The sequence below is a fragment of the Toxorhynchites rutilus genome, chromosome 1 (assembly GCF_029784135.1).
Source record: "Toxorhynchites rutilus septentrionalis strain SRP chromosome 1, ASM2978413v1, whole genome shotgun sequence".
NCBI classification, from domain to species: Eukaryota; Metazoa; Arthropoda; class Insecta; order Diptera; family Culicidae; genus Toxorhynchites; species Toxorhynchites rutilus.
The window spans coordinates 138,332,493-138,349,691 of NC_073744.1; the positions used below are offsets into that span (position 1 = coordinate 138,332,493).

Sequence of the window (17,199 nt, forward strand, 5' to 3'; positions counted from 1 at the left end):
AAAATACACTTAAAATCATAAAGCTGCTTGATTTTCTATGGTTAATTGTGGTATTGATTTTTTTCGTTGCCTTATTCTTATCATAAGTCATCGGAAGTAGTATGAGAATATTTTCTATTGAATTGCAGACATCTCATTAAACCACATCACCTTCTTCTTCTTCTTCTTCTTCTTCTTCAATGGCACTAACGTTCCTAGAGGAACTTCGCCGTCTCAACGTAGTATTACTTGCGTCATTTTTATTAGTACTTAGTTGAGATTTCTATGCCAAATAACACGCCTTGAATGCATTCTGAGTGACAAGCTCTAGAATACGCGTGATCACAGTGCAAGTCGGAGGAAATTTCTTTGACGAAAAAGTCCCCCGACCAGAACGGGAATCGAACCCGAACACCCGGCATGTTAGTTATGACACTAACCACTCGGCCACGGGAGCACAACACCACCATCTACCCTAATTCCTACACATTGACTGGACGTCTAATTATTGCACACAATGTTGTCTTGCAAACAACATTCACGGGAACCAAACTGATTGAAAGAATGCATACTACATGAAAAATGTTCGCATTCGCACTGTTTATCTGTTTATCTGCTTTACTATTTCCACTGCTGATGTCTCAGGTGGAAAAAATGCTGGATAAATTTACCGTCTAATGGTATATATAATAACATATATCGTAAATAAGATTCTGCGGAATATGCATTTCAAATCTCTTAATATTTCGTTACATTTTTCGTTTGTGACCCCCCTATATAGACATCAAAGACGTTGTCCTACATCAAAAATTCAGAACGAATTTTTTTTGTTTAGAATAAATATCCTACTCAATAGTATATCATGTTTTCTACAAGAATTCTGAAACAGTTTTTTTCTGATAATGGTTTTATGATATACTAGCAGACTTGTCGAACTTCGTTCCGTCCAAGATTATTTTTTTGGAAATGAATTCTTTCGAACATTCATGTTTTCTTACCGAGCGAACGCTCGTGGGTTTAATCGTAGAAATCTCAATTGATTGATCTTTACAATTTCCATTTACTATATATTTCCTATTACTTATACCAAAACTCGCCATTATAATGTAAATTTATTTTCAGACACAATTTTCGCTCAAGATTCTTAATTCATTTGCAAATAACATGTTTCTCCGTTACAAAGAATAAACAGTTACAGAAAAGTAAATTTCCATACATCATTTCGTATTTTCCACCTGAGAATCATTTTCGCTCCACACTAACAGAACACGAAGCTTTAAGCCGCAAACCCGGAATCCAATTGGACAAACACAATTTTTTTTCATATATCCGGTATCCGGCCGGGTAGTGAGTCACTATCCGGTATCCGGCCGGATAGCAAATATGGGCCGGATAGCCCGGATACCGAATTGTTACCGGATATCCGTTTCATCTCTAGTTTTGATCTGGTAAACAAGCTGGCCAGTCCAGAATCTGAAGCCCCTATTCATCAAACCTTGTCATGACCTTCCGGATTTTATGAATTGTTGTCAAATTACCCAATTGTCACGGAGCTTTTGATGCAAAAACAGAAGTAAATGATTCTGAAGTGCTTCATTGCACTTCTGACAGTGCGTTCGTGTTGATGAAAAAATATCTGAACCAGGACTTTCTGAAAATATTGTCGTCAAACCATCAAACTGTCGCCTGCAAAGTTACAAGTTGAAAAATTACATGGTACGCTCCGTAACTCCTTCCAGTATGAAGAAATTCTTTTCAAGTTGAATTTCTTTTCATCAAAGAAGTTCTTCTGAAATAGTGAAACCCATGGGATTAGCTTCCACATTAGATTTCGCATTTACCGGGAGGCGATCTGGCGTAGTGGTAACATCCATACCTCTCACGCAAAGGTCACGAGTTCAATTCTCACTTCCGACAGTCTTCCAAAAATGGAAGTTAAAGTGACGAACCAGCCAAAGGTGTCGAAAGTCACTATAACAGAGGAAAAAAACCACATTAGTTTTTGGACCCGCAACTTTGGAGATGAGATTTTTATGGTTTGGGGAGAATTTTCTGAAACAAGCCTGGTTTAGATAGCTTAACATCAACACGAATGAACAGTCAGAAGTGGAACGAAGTACTTCATAATCATTTACTTATGTTTTTGAATCAGAGATAAGAGATACGCACTATAACATGGCGCAGCTTCGTAGAAACCATCCCGAATGCGTTATTTGAACTGATTGAGAATTAAAGACGAATTAAAAACTTATTGTAATTCATGTGAAATTGACATTAATTTTGTAAAGGAGCGAGAGTTTTTTCATCTGCTTCTATAGTTATAAAACATTGGATTTTTAGTTTTTTAATGTTTCGCGCCTGAACACAACAATAATGTTCAAATGCCCAGTCTAATAAATGAAGATAGTTATTATACCCTACACTATTTACTCAATTCAACCGACTTCTTACATATCTCTGGAAACTCAGAAAAATGGAGTGGTTCTATAGTTATGAAACGCAGAGTAAAGGGTGTGTCACATCAAATTGCATCACGGAAAAAACGCTGTAGAAATTCGCCCAGTAGACCGATCCTCTTGAAAATTTTAGACAGTAAAATAAAAACTTTTGGCATTTTATTTTTATTCATACTTCGAGCCCAAGCCCGTATGCTCGCACCTTCCTCTTTACCCCGTCCATAAGGTTCTGTACAACGTCAGGTTGTAGTTTTTTTTTGAACAAAAATCCATTTTCTCTTGAAGTCCGCCTCCGATTTGACAACTTTTGGGTTCTTCCGGAGGGCCTGCTTCATAATCGCCCAATATTCCTCTATTGGGCGAAGCTCCAGCGCGTTGGGCGGGTTCATTTTATTTGGCACGAAGGTGACCCCGTTGGCTTCGTACCACTCCAACACGTCCTTTGAATAGTGGCACGAAGCGAGATCCGGCCAGAAGATGGTCGGGCCCTCGTGCTGCTTCAATAGTGGTAGTAAGCGCTTCTGTAGGCACTCCTTAAGGTAAACCTGCCCGTTTACCGTGCCGGTCATCACGAAGGGGGCGCTCCGCTTTCCGCAAGAGCAGATCGCTTGCCACACTATGTACTTTTTGGCAAACATGGATAGTTTCTGCTTGCGAATCTCCTCCGGAACGCTGAATTTGTCCTCTGCGGAGAAGAACAACAGGCCCGGCAGCTGACGAAAGTCCGTTTTGACGTAGGTTTCGTCGTCCATTACCAGGCAATGCGGCTTCGTCAGCATTTCGGTGTACAGCTTCCGGGCTCGCGTCTTCCCCACCATGTTTTGCCTTTCGTCGCGGTTAGGAGCCTTCTGAACCTTGTATGTACGCAGGCCCGCAAAGGGTATATTCGAAAAAACAGTATACTGAATTTCAAGAAACTGCATTAAGTTTTGGGAATCATGAAATTCCAAAGATATAATTGACGTTCTTCTTAATATGTCCGTAAAGGGTGTGTCCCATCAAATTGCATCACGGAAAAAACGCTGTAGAAATTTAATTTTTAGGAATTATATCTTCAGCGTTCGCTTATAATCAGATAAGAATGTATAGATCACGTTGGCCATGTTTCACTGTCAATTTTTCGTAAATTTGGAAAAATGTCGTCGAACGAAAAAGAGCGTCGTGAATTAATCCTGTGCACTCATCTCGAGAATCCGGAGTTGTCACATCGGGACATCGGTAAGATGCTGGGAATCGTCCAATCCACGGTCAGCAGAGTACTAAAACGATACTTCGAGAACCTAACCATCGACCGGAAGGTGAAGAACGGCAAAAATGGATGCTCCGTCAGTGAAAAAGATCACAAGCGCGTAGTTAAGCAGTTTAGACGTGATCCGAGAAGTTCGGTCCTGGATGTCGCCAATAAGCTGAATTTGTCAAGTTCATTCGTCCAGCGGCCCAAGCAGCGGGAGGGCGTACATACAAGGTTCAGAAGGCTCCTAACCGCGACGAAAGACAAAACATGGTGGGGAAGACGCGAGCCCGGAAGCTGTACACCGAAATGCTGACGAAGCCGCATTGCCTGGTAATGGACGACGAAACCTACGTCAAAGCGGACTTTCGTCAGCTGCCGGGCCTGTTGTTCTTCTCCGCATAGGACAAATTCAGCGTTCCGGAGTAGATTCGCAAGCAGAAACTATCCAAGTTTGCCAAAAAGTACATGGTGTGGCAAGCGATCTGCTCTTGCGGAAAGCGGAGCGCCCCCTTCGTGATGACCGGCACGGTAAACGGGCAGGTTTACCTTAAGGAGTGCCTACAGAAGCGCTTACTACCACTATTGAAGCAGCACGAGGGCCCGACCATCTTCTGGCCGGATCTCGCTTCGTGCCACTATTCAAAGGACGTGTTGGAGTGGTACGAAGTCAACGGGGTCACCTTCGTGCCAAAGGAAATGAACCCGCCCAACGCGCTGGAGCTTCGCCCAATAAAGAAATATTGGGCGATTATGAAGCAGGCCCTCCGGAAGAACCCAAAAGTTGTCAAATCGGAGGCGGACTTCAAGAGAAAATGGATTTTTGTTCAAAACAAAACTACAACCTGACGTTGTACAGAACCTTATGGAAGGGGTAAAGAGGAAGGTGCGAGCATACGGGCTTGGGCTCGCTGTATGAATAAAAAGAAAATGCCAAAAGTTGTTTAATAGTTTTTATTTTACTGTCTAAAATTTTCAAGAGGATCGGTCTACTGGGCGAATTTCTACAGCGTTTTTTCCGTGATGCAATTTGATGTGACACACCCTTTATTATCCCCACCTCTCCTATCTGAGGCTGTTCGCTTAGATTTGGATTTAAACCGTCATCATCGTTATCAATAACCCTCGATACATGACACGTGAGTTGGAATATTTAGAACAACCGTTCATGAGAATCTTGTAAAGCTCAGTTACGTAAATCGCTGCGAACTTTCCTGACAACCCAATCATTATTTATTTCTATTTTTACTCCTTATATAACCAAACACATTAAACGTTTAATTAGAGAAAACCGGTCGTTGCCAATATGTTTTACATTTAAATAATTCATCGACAGTCCAGTTAGTAGGTGTTTGCTATTTGCATCGAATTCTAGTTCCTACGAGTGACACAATTTTCTGCTTGTTTGTTTTCCGAACATAACAAGCAGTGGAGTTATATTTGTACCACAAACATAACTTCTACAAACTAACAAGAACCGCACAGAGAACATGAAAAAAAGGAAACCACATATAAACTAGGACAGACACACAAGTCCACGCGGTCAGAGACGGGTTGTCTTCTGCTACGTACATTTTTTCTACGTCTTCTGAAGTCACGCTGATGTCCCATTCGAACGGCTGTCGGACAGTGTTGCAGTTAGCGCAGCAGCAGCAACAGTAGCAGCCTGTTGCCCCAAATCTGTAGTTCTTAAGTGTGTCTCTATTTTTGCCTTGTTGTAGTATCCAAAATGTAGTAAACCGGTACAGAAGCTAGAAGTTGTCTGTTTGTTTTTTCTTCCCTTCGCTTCTTTTTTCTACGGCACTCGAGATAGTTGCCGTATCACCTGTGTGCTGTCTCTGAATGAACAGAATTCCTATTTTTTGAATGGAAGTACTGAGCAGAGGCGCGGTAGAGAGTCTTTGGCTGCCGATGGATGATGAAGGGTGGGGATGACGTGAGCTGAAATCCGGTTACTACTACCTGAAGATAGATAGAATATAAATATTAGAATGAAGGAGAGCAGATAAGAGTGATAGGATTAATTTGTTACGCGGGTATGAGTTGCGAAACAAACGCTAACGCGCATAAGTTATGTGCCGAATGCGGAAAGTTTACGGAAGCATTGGCCACTGTCCGACAATTATCAGTGCGCACACACATGTTATTTCATTACATCTGAACGTTTCGAGAATACACATCTCCGCATGAAATCAAATCGCTGAACAACGTGTGGTCGCACACAATATTGTTTGGCACTCTTGCAATTCATCACGTCACTCGTCTCGGCACTCGGGCTCACAAAAGGGTCGCCGTTTATATAAAAAGAAATGAGAGGAAAAAAACGCTGCGCTCGAACGCTTTACCGCCATTCGAGATGGCAGGTTTTCTTTTGTGTGAATTTTGAGATTTTGTCGTTTTCGCTGTTTTGCATCCCTCTTCTTGCAAACCGATATTACAATGCTGCCACCCGGCTTGGTTTTTACGCAGAGGAGACAAGATGCGTGAGTGTCATTTTGAAATGACGAACAGTGGGAGCATCGTATGCCGAGTTGGCGAAAATTAGCAAAACTGGCGAATAACATATTCAACGATACCCATGCCGTATTGCTCATAGATTGTTTGTTTTCCGAATGTTTTCCCAATATAACATACAAGCCGAAGATCCAATAGTTGGACCGTTCAGATGTGATATAACGCTATGGTTATATTTGAGGGGCTCAGAAGGAAAGGGATGTATAATTGACTTGATCTTTTTTCTCTTCATCATCTTTTTTTCCTGAAAAACTCAGCTGCAAAAAAAGGTTCCAATTGGAATTTGATATAGAAACCGATAATTGAGGTTCTGACCTATCGTCCACATTTTCAAATCAGCTGGGAATGTGTTTGCAGCCAAGCTATGACCAAGGAGAAAATCCATGAAGAAAAAATCGATGAAGAGAAAATCGAACATGTCACTTACAACCCTTTCCTTCTGAGTCTCTGATTTGAGGGGCTTAGAATGCAAGGGGTGTAGGTGACTTGATCGATTTCTCTTCTTCAACTTTTTCTTTAGTTAATAACTCAACTGCAAAAACGTTCCAATTTGAGTTTGCTATATAATCCGATAGTTGAGGTTCTGATCTATCTTCCACATTCAATACAGCTAGAAATGCATTTGCAGTTAAGTAATGACCAATAGAGAGAGTAGATGTAGAGAAATCGATCAAATCACTTACACCCCTTTCATTCTAAGCCCCTCGTTTGTGATCTTTTGGTAAAATTTCTAATTTGAATTAGAACAAATGATTCTTTTGACGTAGGACTACGTCTTTCATTTCTATACCGGGGTGTAAAAACAAAGTTTCGAAAACGAAAGCGTTACGCCGGAGACCGAGATTTTGAGCGTTAATAGCTCCTAAACAACTGAACGAAATGGTATGATAAACACTTCATTCGAAAGATAAAATGTCTACGCGTTCTAGACTTGTTGCTTTTTGATCCAAAAACTTGTTTCAATAGTCTTAAAATTGCTTTCAAAACAGGCTATTGAAATCACCAATCGGTATATAAGCGAGCGAGCGCACTCGGAAATCCACTAAGTTCTAATTGAACAGCGATTGGAGCATGTTGTCGCTGTTGTGGTGAAGCTCTTCGTTTATCATGAAAGCGCGGATGAACGGTGTAACCAAGAGCCTGTTTGTGCACCCTAGGCCAGAAGGGAATCCATCAGGAGGAGAGTGATGCCACAAACGGTTCCCCGGGAAGAGATCGCTACACACACATACACGCGCAGAATTCTTTCCGTTTGGATGCCATTCAGCATCGAGAAAGTTCCGGAAAGATCTAATCATTTCTGGAAAATAATATGCCAGTTCCTCTGGGAATTTAAAAATACATTCATGTGTAAAAGTTTATTTGAATGTTTTCTATCCATGTAACACTGTGACCAAATACATTTGGTTTTGTGATTTTTACATCAATCGCAATTAACAGGATAGCTTCTGAAGATTATTTTTCCCCATCAGTAGGATATTTCCGTATCCAATATTGTATGCGCCCGCAATCGATTATTGCTCAGTCGCCGAAAGTTCCGAGCTCAGAGAGTTCATTCCCCTCTAGTTTGCCTTCCAAATTGCCATCGTAAACCACGCCTTCTCTCGATTCAATCACGCACAAAAAGCATACTTAAGCGATATTCTGGTGGTGAGACGCACTCATTTTTCGTGAGGACATCGACAAGACAACATTGTTGCTGAGGGTGCTGGACAGCGAAGGATCGAGATCTGCCCTGAAACGCAGTTTGTTTGAAACTGTGAGGGAGCACAGAGAAGCCGATCCTTCAGGAGAAGAGAAGATGACCATAGAAGCAGCCGCTACACACACACATACACGCACGGAATTCTTTCCGTTTGGATGCCATTCAGCATCGAGAAATATCCGGAAAATAATCGATCAGTTCCTCTGGGAATTTAAAAATACATTCATGCGAAAGGGTTTATTTGAATGTTTTCTATCCATGTAACACTGTGACCAAATATGTTTCAATCAAGTGCTATTAACAGGTGGTTATCGAATTAGCATTAACCACTGGTGGGCTTCCAGTATCGAGGAAAATTTGGAAATATCTAATCGTTGCTGGAAAATAATCTGCCAGTTCCCCTTGGAATTGAAAATTACATTCAAGCGAAAGAGTTTATTTTAATGTTTTCTATCCATAAAATATCCATATAATACATTTGGGTTTGTGATTTGTTAATCAAGTACAGTTAGCAGGAAAGCTTGTGAAGATTATTCTTCAGAACAAGGTTTTTCGTATCCTATATATCCGGTTTTATATTGGATGCATAAAACCTTGTGCCTCCAACGTAACGCTCTCGTTTTCTCGTCCCCCAACTATTCATTTATTGATTCATTCAGAATGGATTTAGATTCAACTTCAAACAAATGATCTCTAAATCAACGATAGTCCTACGTCACCCTTGCGGTTATACCATAGATATAACCCACTTCCTGTTTCTCACGGTCTCGACGACCGCATTAACACTCCTATACTCGCGCATTGGTCTGTCAGACCGAGAAACCAATAATTCGTTCATTTCTCAGAAAATATCAACAATACGACTTTGCGATTCTCTCTAGCTTCGTTATTCGTCGTTCGTCATCGTTTAGCGTATCGCATGTGTTGGTACAAATGGGACGTGTGTCACTTTTTTAACACTTTCGGTCTGACACACCGACGCGAGTATAGGAGTAAATTTTTTGGACAAGTACCTTTTTTCATATTCTAGAATATTGTTGAATGAAATGTATAAATTAATGTTAGTTGCGTGGAATACTTATTGAATATAATGCCCATCTAAAAAAAGGCATTAATTCTTAGTTTATCAAGAATACAGACACAAATAATATGCAAACTTCATATTCCAGAACCTTTATCATCTGGTAATTATCGAGAAGGTCGTTATACATTCTTCTCTTCGATAAAAGACCCGAAAAACATGCAACAAGTGCATGAAATGTAAAAAATATGTTTGTTTCGAGCATGCAGTTATGCTATGTTCTGATTTTTACTCCAATGAAACCACAATCGATTAATACGTTTTTATGTTATTTTATAACTCTTTATTATACTTCCATGAATTATATTCAGTTGCATACTTTTAATCAATAACAGTGAAAACTTCGAATTTCGTTACTTGTGTTGGATTATCAAAAATTACTCTATTTTGAGGAGGCTGGATTAGATGACTATTAAAACATAATAAAGACGAAGAAAACATATTTTTTTGAGTTTTTTCATTCAAAATATCCCCTCTTCTTCAAATAAATGCCAATAAAGCCTGAAAAATACACAATGGCAATATTACAGAGAAGTTCAATTTTCGGTCTGTGACACCGTGCGCGAGTATACGTGTTACGATTTTGCACGCGAGTACAGGAGGGTTAATAACTCAATTGCAAAAACGTTCCAATTTAAGTTTGCTATAGAATCTGATAGGAGAGGTTCTGACCTATCTTCCCCATTGTCAAATACAGCTGGGAATGTATTTGAGGCTAATAGCGAATTCGTTTTTAAAACTGAGTCAGTGCCAAACTGACTCTGTAATAAAAAAACGTTTTCAGTTTCACGAATGCGGTGGTTTGTAGGTGTGCGTTATATAGTCTGATTTGTTTATATTTGCGACGACAAATGTACAATGTCGACGACTGGTGGCGATATTAGTGCTTGGGAGGTAAATTATTCTCTCTCAGATCAGAAGGGCCAAGTGCAGTGTAAAAATATAAAAGTTTGAATTAAAATTTTTACTTCATATTGTTTGATTACCTAACACATGTAGTTCTGACTGTCACTCAACCATTTGTCGATGCATTTTCTGTTTGTTCCATAAATAATTACTATTATAATATAAAATCATCATTAGACACAGTATTCGTTCAATATGTTTCGGCGATATCGGAAAAAAACTCTTATTTCATCACATAGAATAAATATTCGATACGTTAAAGTAAATTTTCATTCATAATTTTGATTTTGAAAGCAGGTTTATTCCACCTGAATATCCATCATTATTTTCTTAAGCACACGTAGCTTAATGCCGTCTACTCGAATATACTCTTCAAAATCAGAATCCAAATTGGATCACGATTCCAATAATACAAAAGCAGCAGGTTTTCCATTTATATTTCCATTTATTTTTAGATTTTCCAAAACAATGCTCGGAACTTGACAGTTAGTATAGTTGTATTGGTGAACCCGAGTGCCAACCCGTGAAACATCTCAGTGCGAAACTAACAGCTTTCGGGGCGAACTAGTGCGACACTGAGTGCGAAACTGAGCGAATGAAAAAATGTTTTGACAGCAGTTGGTGCGGCACTGGGGTTGAAACTGAACAAAAACGAATCCGCTATAAGCTCCCACAATCCAATCGACGAAAAAAACATCGACCTAACAACGACCGTAACGCTGTTACCTATTCACGATGACGACGATTAGGTATCGACATCTGGATACGGCATTAGTTTGTATGAGGCAAACTATTCTCTATCATATTAGTCAGCCCGAATCAGTTTATATTTGCTAAAATTTGTATGAAATTTTTTTCTTGGTATAATTTTTTCTACTTAAAGTACGTTGTCATGACCCTAATTTGAATTATTTTCTATAGACGTTCAGATATTCTCAAAAAAACTTGTCATTATAATATAAAATTATCTCAAAACATATTTTTTATGACGTTTTTTTACCACTTGCAGGCAATGGTGATTTTCACTTACATAGAGTACTAATTTGATTAAGTAAAAATCATGTTCATTCATAATTTTCATTTTAAAAGTGTATTCATTCCTTCTGCAAATTCATACTGTCATGCCTATTCCCCAATATCGTCAACGCGGATAGTTCGTTACAAGGGATTGCTAAGATGGCCGCCTTTCAGTAGCCAGCATAGAAAATCATGAGCATAGAAATCATAACCTAAAATTCAAAATGAAGTGCTCCGCGCGATTCTTCGGCTGTGATTTGAATTGCAAATCGTTAAGAAAGCTTCCGGATGGGTATCCAAACATCGCTTGCCAAAAAAAAACTATCCAACGTAATCAAATATTAACATATATGACTCCAAACATTAAACAATACGTGAGCCTCCTAAGCGCGAGCCCTGTTTTATGCTGCCTACGCTCAATTTGCATTGGATGGAATAGGGTTGCCAGAGCCCCGGTTCGTTAGTCGAAAATACTGAATAATTAAACAAACCAAATGGCATCACTGGTGGTTCTTTTTTCCACTCCGCTAAACTGTCATCTCGAACAAAAACAAATGGATCATACAACTGGTGAGTATGAAATATATTTCGGCTTTTTAATTATTAATTATTTTATCTTGTCTTATCAGCTATGAATACATTCGACTCGTTTGCTTCCATCAATCGGTAAGTGAGAAAGATGATTTGTCCCATCACCACAGTGCGGATTTCCACTTCTATTACAGCAGCCAACAACATCCGTTTTCCTGCAGCAGTAACCTCCAATCCCTGTTGGCAGTGCCGGGGGACAGCATCAACAGCAGCAGCAGCAGCAGAATTTGACCATGGTATGGTATTGCGAAGAACTTTCCCCATTAGAGGTTCCGTGCTTCGCGCACATTCAAAAATCCTCTTCAGACGCGAAAACTCAACAACAAGAAGGTATTTATCAACTTGCTCAGCTGAATTACCACCCCGGAGGAACCCGAATGCACTGATTCCGTTGTATAGTAGAATGAAAATAGGCGAGGTAAGCGAACGTAATCGCATGATATTTTAATGTTCGCATTTTTATCCGGATCATACAACTGGTGAGTAGGGAATTCATTTCTGCTTTTCACTTACTAATCATTTTATTTTGTTTCAGCTATGAATACATACGACTCAATCAATCGGCGAGTGAGAAAGATGATTTCCCTCACCACATTGCTTATTTCCACTTCTGTCACACCAGCCAACAGCATCAGCTTTCCCGCAGCAGTATCCTTTAAGTCCAGGGTGCTATTCCGGGGAACAGCATCAACAGCAACAGCAGCAGGACCTGGTCATCGATAGTATTTCGAGCAATTTTCCCCATCGGAGATCCCGTGCTTCACGCACATTGAAGAATTCTCCTCAGCCACATATCTGTGTCATCAAGGGCAAGGAGGTATTCATCAATGTACTCAGTCGGATTTGAATCGTCAATCCAGACAACCCGGATGCACCGATTCCATTATATACCTTATTTTTATTATACATGGATTTTTATTATTTTTTTTTCAATAAAATGATTAAAATCGATCAATGTATTTCCTTTTCATTTTCAATAACAAACCAATACAAACAAGCAGCAAGCAGTGCTGGGAGCAGGAGTGCTGGGTCGACGCCTTGCACATGTTGGCGAAAAAGTGGCGTCAAGTTGTTCGATGAATGCATATCTAAGGTCGATAACTCGATTGCAAGGTGGCAGCATTTGAGGTCGATTGTTGACATTTCATCGACCCGATCTTGGCAGGCAAAACGGAATGTGGGCTATGACCAAAAGAGAGAGTCGATGTAGAGAAATCGATCAAATCACTTACACCCCTTTAATTCTAAGGGTGCTCATACACTGTTTGACCGAAGCCAAATATTTGACTCTTTTTGACATATAAAATTTGGTCAACGTGTACTGATCAAATATATTCTACACAAAACACGACAAGCAAATATTCAATTATAGGATGCCTAAAATATTTTTTCAGTCTGTTCTTCGAACCTGTCGGTACATGGTTAGGTTACCTTGAATATTTCAGTTGATTTTTTCCATGTCCGGTGTTTTATATTGTTTACTACTGTTGAAAATTGAAGAGTGGCAAACAAAATAGTGTTTGTACAAATATCAAATCAAACCTTATCTGTCAAAAAATATCAAATATTTGACCTCCGGGCAAACAGTGTACGGCCACCTTAAGCTCCTCATTTCATTTCCGCTTGAAATAAGTCATAAGATACACCGGGGCAAGTTGAAACGATTTTTCAAAGTTCAAATTTAAAGTTATCTTAAAAAATCACTAAAATGAAATCTGCTTGCAGCATATACGAAGGATGACAAATGACTTTCGATAAAAAAAAGAGATTCACACTGGATGTTTCGAATATCAATTTTTAAAATGTTTAGTTTTCATATACATTGTTTCAACTTGTCCCATAGACCAGATATTCGTGCACTGACAAGTTTCACAAATACCTCAATTCACAAACCAAAACACAAAAATTTGCGTTCGCTATCGCGTAACAAATTGTATAAAGCGTTTGGTCATAATAACCACCGACCGTAGCAATCTGGCGCACCGTGCGCACCGCATCGACCATCGCGAAGAGCCGTCACGATTACGCTGGCAACAATGCAAGACGGAAGGCGAAGGAGGCTAAAATTTCAGCAGGTTTGAGGCCTGCTTTTGCAACACTCTGGGGTCCAAGCTTATGTAGAGACATACGGGAAATCTAACATCGCGCGTAGCTTAAACGGCGAGTGGCGACGAGGGCACCACATTCTTATTTTCTTCTGGTGAAGCAATCATGCATAATTGAACTCTGTTTTCCATTCACATTCACTCAGCAAGATTATTTTGAAAATTCCGATTTTGCTAGCTGCAATGTGTCCGATTAGAAGAGACGTGGAGAGAGGCTTACCTTCCGGAGTGTGTGATGCTCGGATATTCTTCGCCAACCGGCGATTATCTTCCGTGAACACAAGATTTTCTCTCTCGAGTTTTGTTTTATCAATTTCAGACGGAACACACGGCAAAGCAACTTAGATTCTGACCAATTTTCCTTAGCACATGCTATCACTTTCCCGATTTGCATCCACTGAGAGTCGCGAGCACATCTCGCAAACAATTCTCACAATATGTTGACACTTGAATCACCTTTTTCGTGGAATGTTTACACCTACTGTCGTTCCGTTAATCCAGCCTAAGTTGAAATATCTGCAGCAGAATGCAGTTGGCCGTGCCGTTGCAAATCTGGCAGGCAGAACCGAAAACGAACAAAACAAAACACCACGACCGATCGATAAAAATCCTCTGCCCGTTTTATTTTCCCTTCAGCTTGTTCGCACACTCCCGGAGCTGCTGCTGCTGCTGGTCCGTCTTGTTCGTCTTGCTCTTCTTGCCCACAGAGCACACACAACTTTCACGGCGACAAGATTTTTTCCACCTAGGTTCGATTGGATTCGCAGCGAGGCACAGAGGAAGATTACGCAAATTCCACGTCCCCGAGCATTGATCGGTAGAAATTGGCGACCTAGTAGCCGTACCGCAAAATGTTCACAAAAATATCCGCACTACACTCATGCAGCAATCGTCACCGTCTTCATTGTCGGCCCCCGTCCGCAAGAATTGATGCCATTTTTGAGAAACTAAATCGCACAGCCGAAGTAGGAAGGACAGAGCTGGTGAATGTGCGATGCGTGTGTATGGGTATGCCAGCGGTGCGTATGTGGTGGTTATCCACCGGGAAAGATGCAAGAGAGCTTCAAAGAACTGTCATTTCTTGTGATGAGAATTGGAGTGCTCGCATGATGAAGGGTAGAGCTGATTTGAGGTTGTCTTGGATTTTTTTTCTATTTGGTACCAGAAGAATAGAAAGGATACTGATTTTGGTAGGACAATCAATCCATTAGTTTCGCACATTTCGTCAGAATAGTATGCACGTAATTATTTTCGACAAATTGTCGTAAAACAAAGTTACTAGGTATCAGATAAACAAGCTTCAAATTGTTCTTTGAATATCTCTTTTTCATTCAATTTTTCCAGTGCTTGCAGAAGACGTGTTACTCTATTCCCTTTTCTAAGACAGAATTGATACGAATAATAGTATTCATTCTTATTTTTTATGTTATTTTTATGATGTAATGACTAGCTTCTAAAAACCAACCTTAGAGTGGATTTAATATTTCCATCAACTGGCCGGCTCATGAAACGAGTATGCGCAAGCATTTGGAATGCAATCAGCAGAAAGACCAAAGATTTTTTTCCATAACCCGATCACAAGCTTCAAAAGAACTCCAGCAACATTCAAGAACAGCGAGATGCTGTGAGTGGATCAAAACATTTCTTTCACTCACTTCGGTGGTGAAGACGGCGGATGAAAAAAAATGCCTTACAAAATAAATACAAATTTTTGCATTACTCGAGAACTAATCAAGTAAATGAAACGAAATTTGGCATGTGGAAGTTTTAGGGTGCAATAAATGTTTCTATGGTTGTTAAACACTGCACCCCCTCCTCTCTAAGGGTGGGGGGATGGTCTGCCATACAAATGAAACACAAATTTCTGCATTACTCGAGAATTAATCAAGCAAACGAAACCGAATTAGGTATATGGAGATTTCAAGGCGCAATAAATGTTTTCACGGTGGTTAAACACTTCTCCCTCCTCTCTAATGAAAGGGGTTGGCTACCATACAAATGAAACACAAATTCCTGCATTACTCGAGAACTTATCAAATCAAGCAAATGGAGCCAAATTTGGCATGTTAAGTTTATAGGGGGCACGAAACGTTTCTATTGTGAATAGACACTCCTCCCCCCTCTCTAAGGGGAGAACAGGGGGGGGGGTCTGTTTTCATTCTATCGTATTTTCGGTATCAAACATTTATTCCATGTAACGGAGAAACATGTTATTTGCAAGTGGTTGAAAAATCTTGAACGAGAATTGTGTCTGAAAATAATCTGATATTATAATGATGAGTTTTGGTAGAAGTACGAGGTACTTTTTAGTAAAAGGTAAATTCAATGGGATCGATTAGAAGATCAATCAATGAACAGTTTTGCGATTGGAATCATGAACATGCGCTTAGTAAGAAAACGTGAATGTGTATAGGTATTAATAACAAAAAACTTATTTTGGGCGGGACGAAGTTTGCCGGGTCAGCTAGATTAATAGAATAAATTGGGATGTCAAAATATGTGCTAAAATTAATTTTGGGTGTAGGCCTAATTCTTAACATATTTTGGATCTATTTATAGCAATGCATTAGTAAAACCTGTGTCTTCGTGGTACTCTATTTAGTTCTATTGATTAAAAAATAGGAATAGTGGCTACCCTAAAAAACAGATTTTTCAAAAATTCTAAATAACGGTTCTCTTTCTTCAATCAAGATGAAAAGGGTTAAAACTCGGCGACGTTTAGCTTTAAAAGACAAAAGAAACCAGGGAAAAAAATTATTGCATCGTGTAATTTTTTCGAATTTGAATTTAAAATTTACTCTTTGTGTTCGCATAAAATTCAATTGTTTGGCATAAAATCAATTGTTTGGCAATTTGGCAATATTTGATATGGATTCGGGTAGAACAATTAAAGAGTTTTTGTTTTATTTCATCGATGAACGGTATCTAAATTGCTTGAGTGTCTGCCTAGTAGTACCGAACCTGTTGAAAGGATTATTGTACGATGAACATTATGTGGGCAACGGAATAGTAGCGACTCAATGTTGGATCTCTGTTAGCTGCGACAATTTTGAAATGAAACTTCGATCTGGAATGTGACGATTTCGATTTTAAAATCTCTGATACGTCGGTGTCTCAGACCAAAAGTGGTGAAAAAATGATACACGTCCCCTTCGTACCAACTCATACGATACGCTAAACGATGACGAACAACGAATTACGAAACGAGAGAGAATCGCAATGTCGTAGTGTTGATGTTTTCTGATAAATGAACGAATTATTGGTTTCTCGGTCTCTCAGACCTATGCGCGAGTATAGGAGTGTTAACCGTCATGGTGTTTCGTCGAAATCCATCGAATAAGCTCAACCATTTACTGTTGAAGCATAAAAATGATTCCCTGATGGTGGAGGAGACTGGGAAGAAGAATCAGGGTCTGCAGGAGTAAAATGCAGACTTGAAGAAGGTAACCTCAGCTCCCGTTCTAAAATAGTAGTATCCAAATTCAGAGTGCCAAGGAAAATATACTATACTAGTGGTCAATGATTCTATAAATATACTTCTTTTGAACTAGTAGTTATAGAGACCAAGCAGAAATATTCAAACAAATCAGCTATTTCAACAACAATCGAAGAAT

The 17,199-nt window shown here is 39.6% G+C and overlaps 1 protein-coding gene and 1 long non-coding RNA gene across 7 annotated transcripts in view; one reads left to right on the forward strand and one right to left on the reverse strand.

Moving 5' to 3' along the window:
* LOC129764846 (leucine-rich repeat flightless-interacting protein 2) overlaps positions 1 to 14,574 on the reverse strand; it is a 123,886-nt gene extending 109,312 nt beyond the window's left edge. For 4 of the 5 annotated variants that reach the window (XM_055764464.1, XM_055764437.1, XM_055764455.1 and 1 more), the window contains exons 1-2: positions 13,806 to 13,942; positions 5,239 to 5,628 (exon numbers count right to left, since the gene is read on the reverse strand). Coding sequence is in view for 2 of the 5 variants with exons in the window: in XM_055764455.1 (XP_055620430.1) it covers positions 5,239 to 5,277 (39 nt within the window). In the remaining 3 variants the exon portion in view is untranslated. Of the gene's footprint in view, positions 1 to 5,238; positions 5,629 to 13,805 lie in introns of all 5 variants that reach the window. The other variant, XM_055764415.1, reaches the window with a different exon arrangement.
* LOC129764889 (uncharacterized) lies at positions 11,348 to 12,431 on the forward strand. Of its 2 annotated transcripts, XR_008741280.1 has the most exons (4): positions 11,348 to 11,459; positions 11,519 to 11,555; positions 11,615 to 11,959; positions 12,016 to 12,431. It is a non-coding gene; the product is annotated as an uncharacterized LOC129764889 (long non-coding RNA). The 2 variants fall into 2 exon arrangements; XR_008741279.1 differs by having other exon boundaries at positions 11,519 to 11,959.
* Positions 14,575 to 17,199: the final 2,625 nt, after the last annotated feature.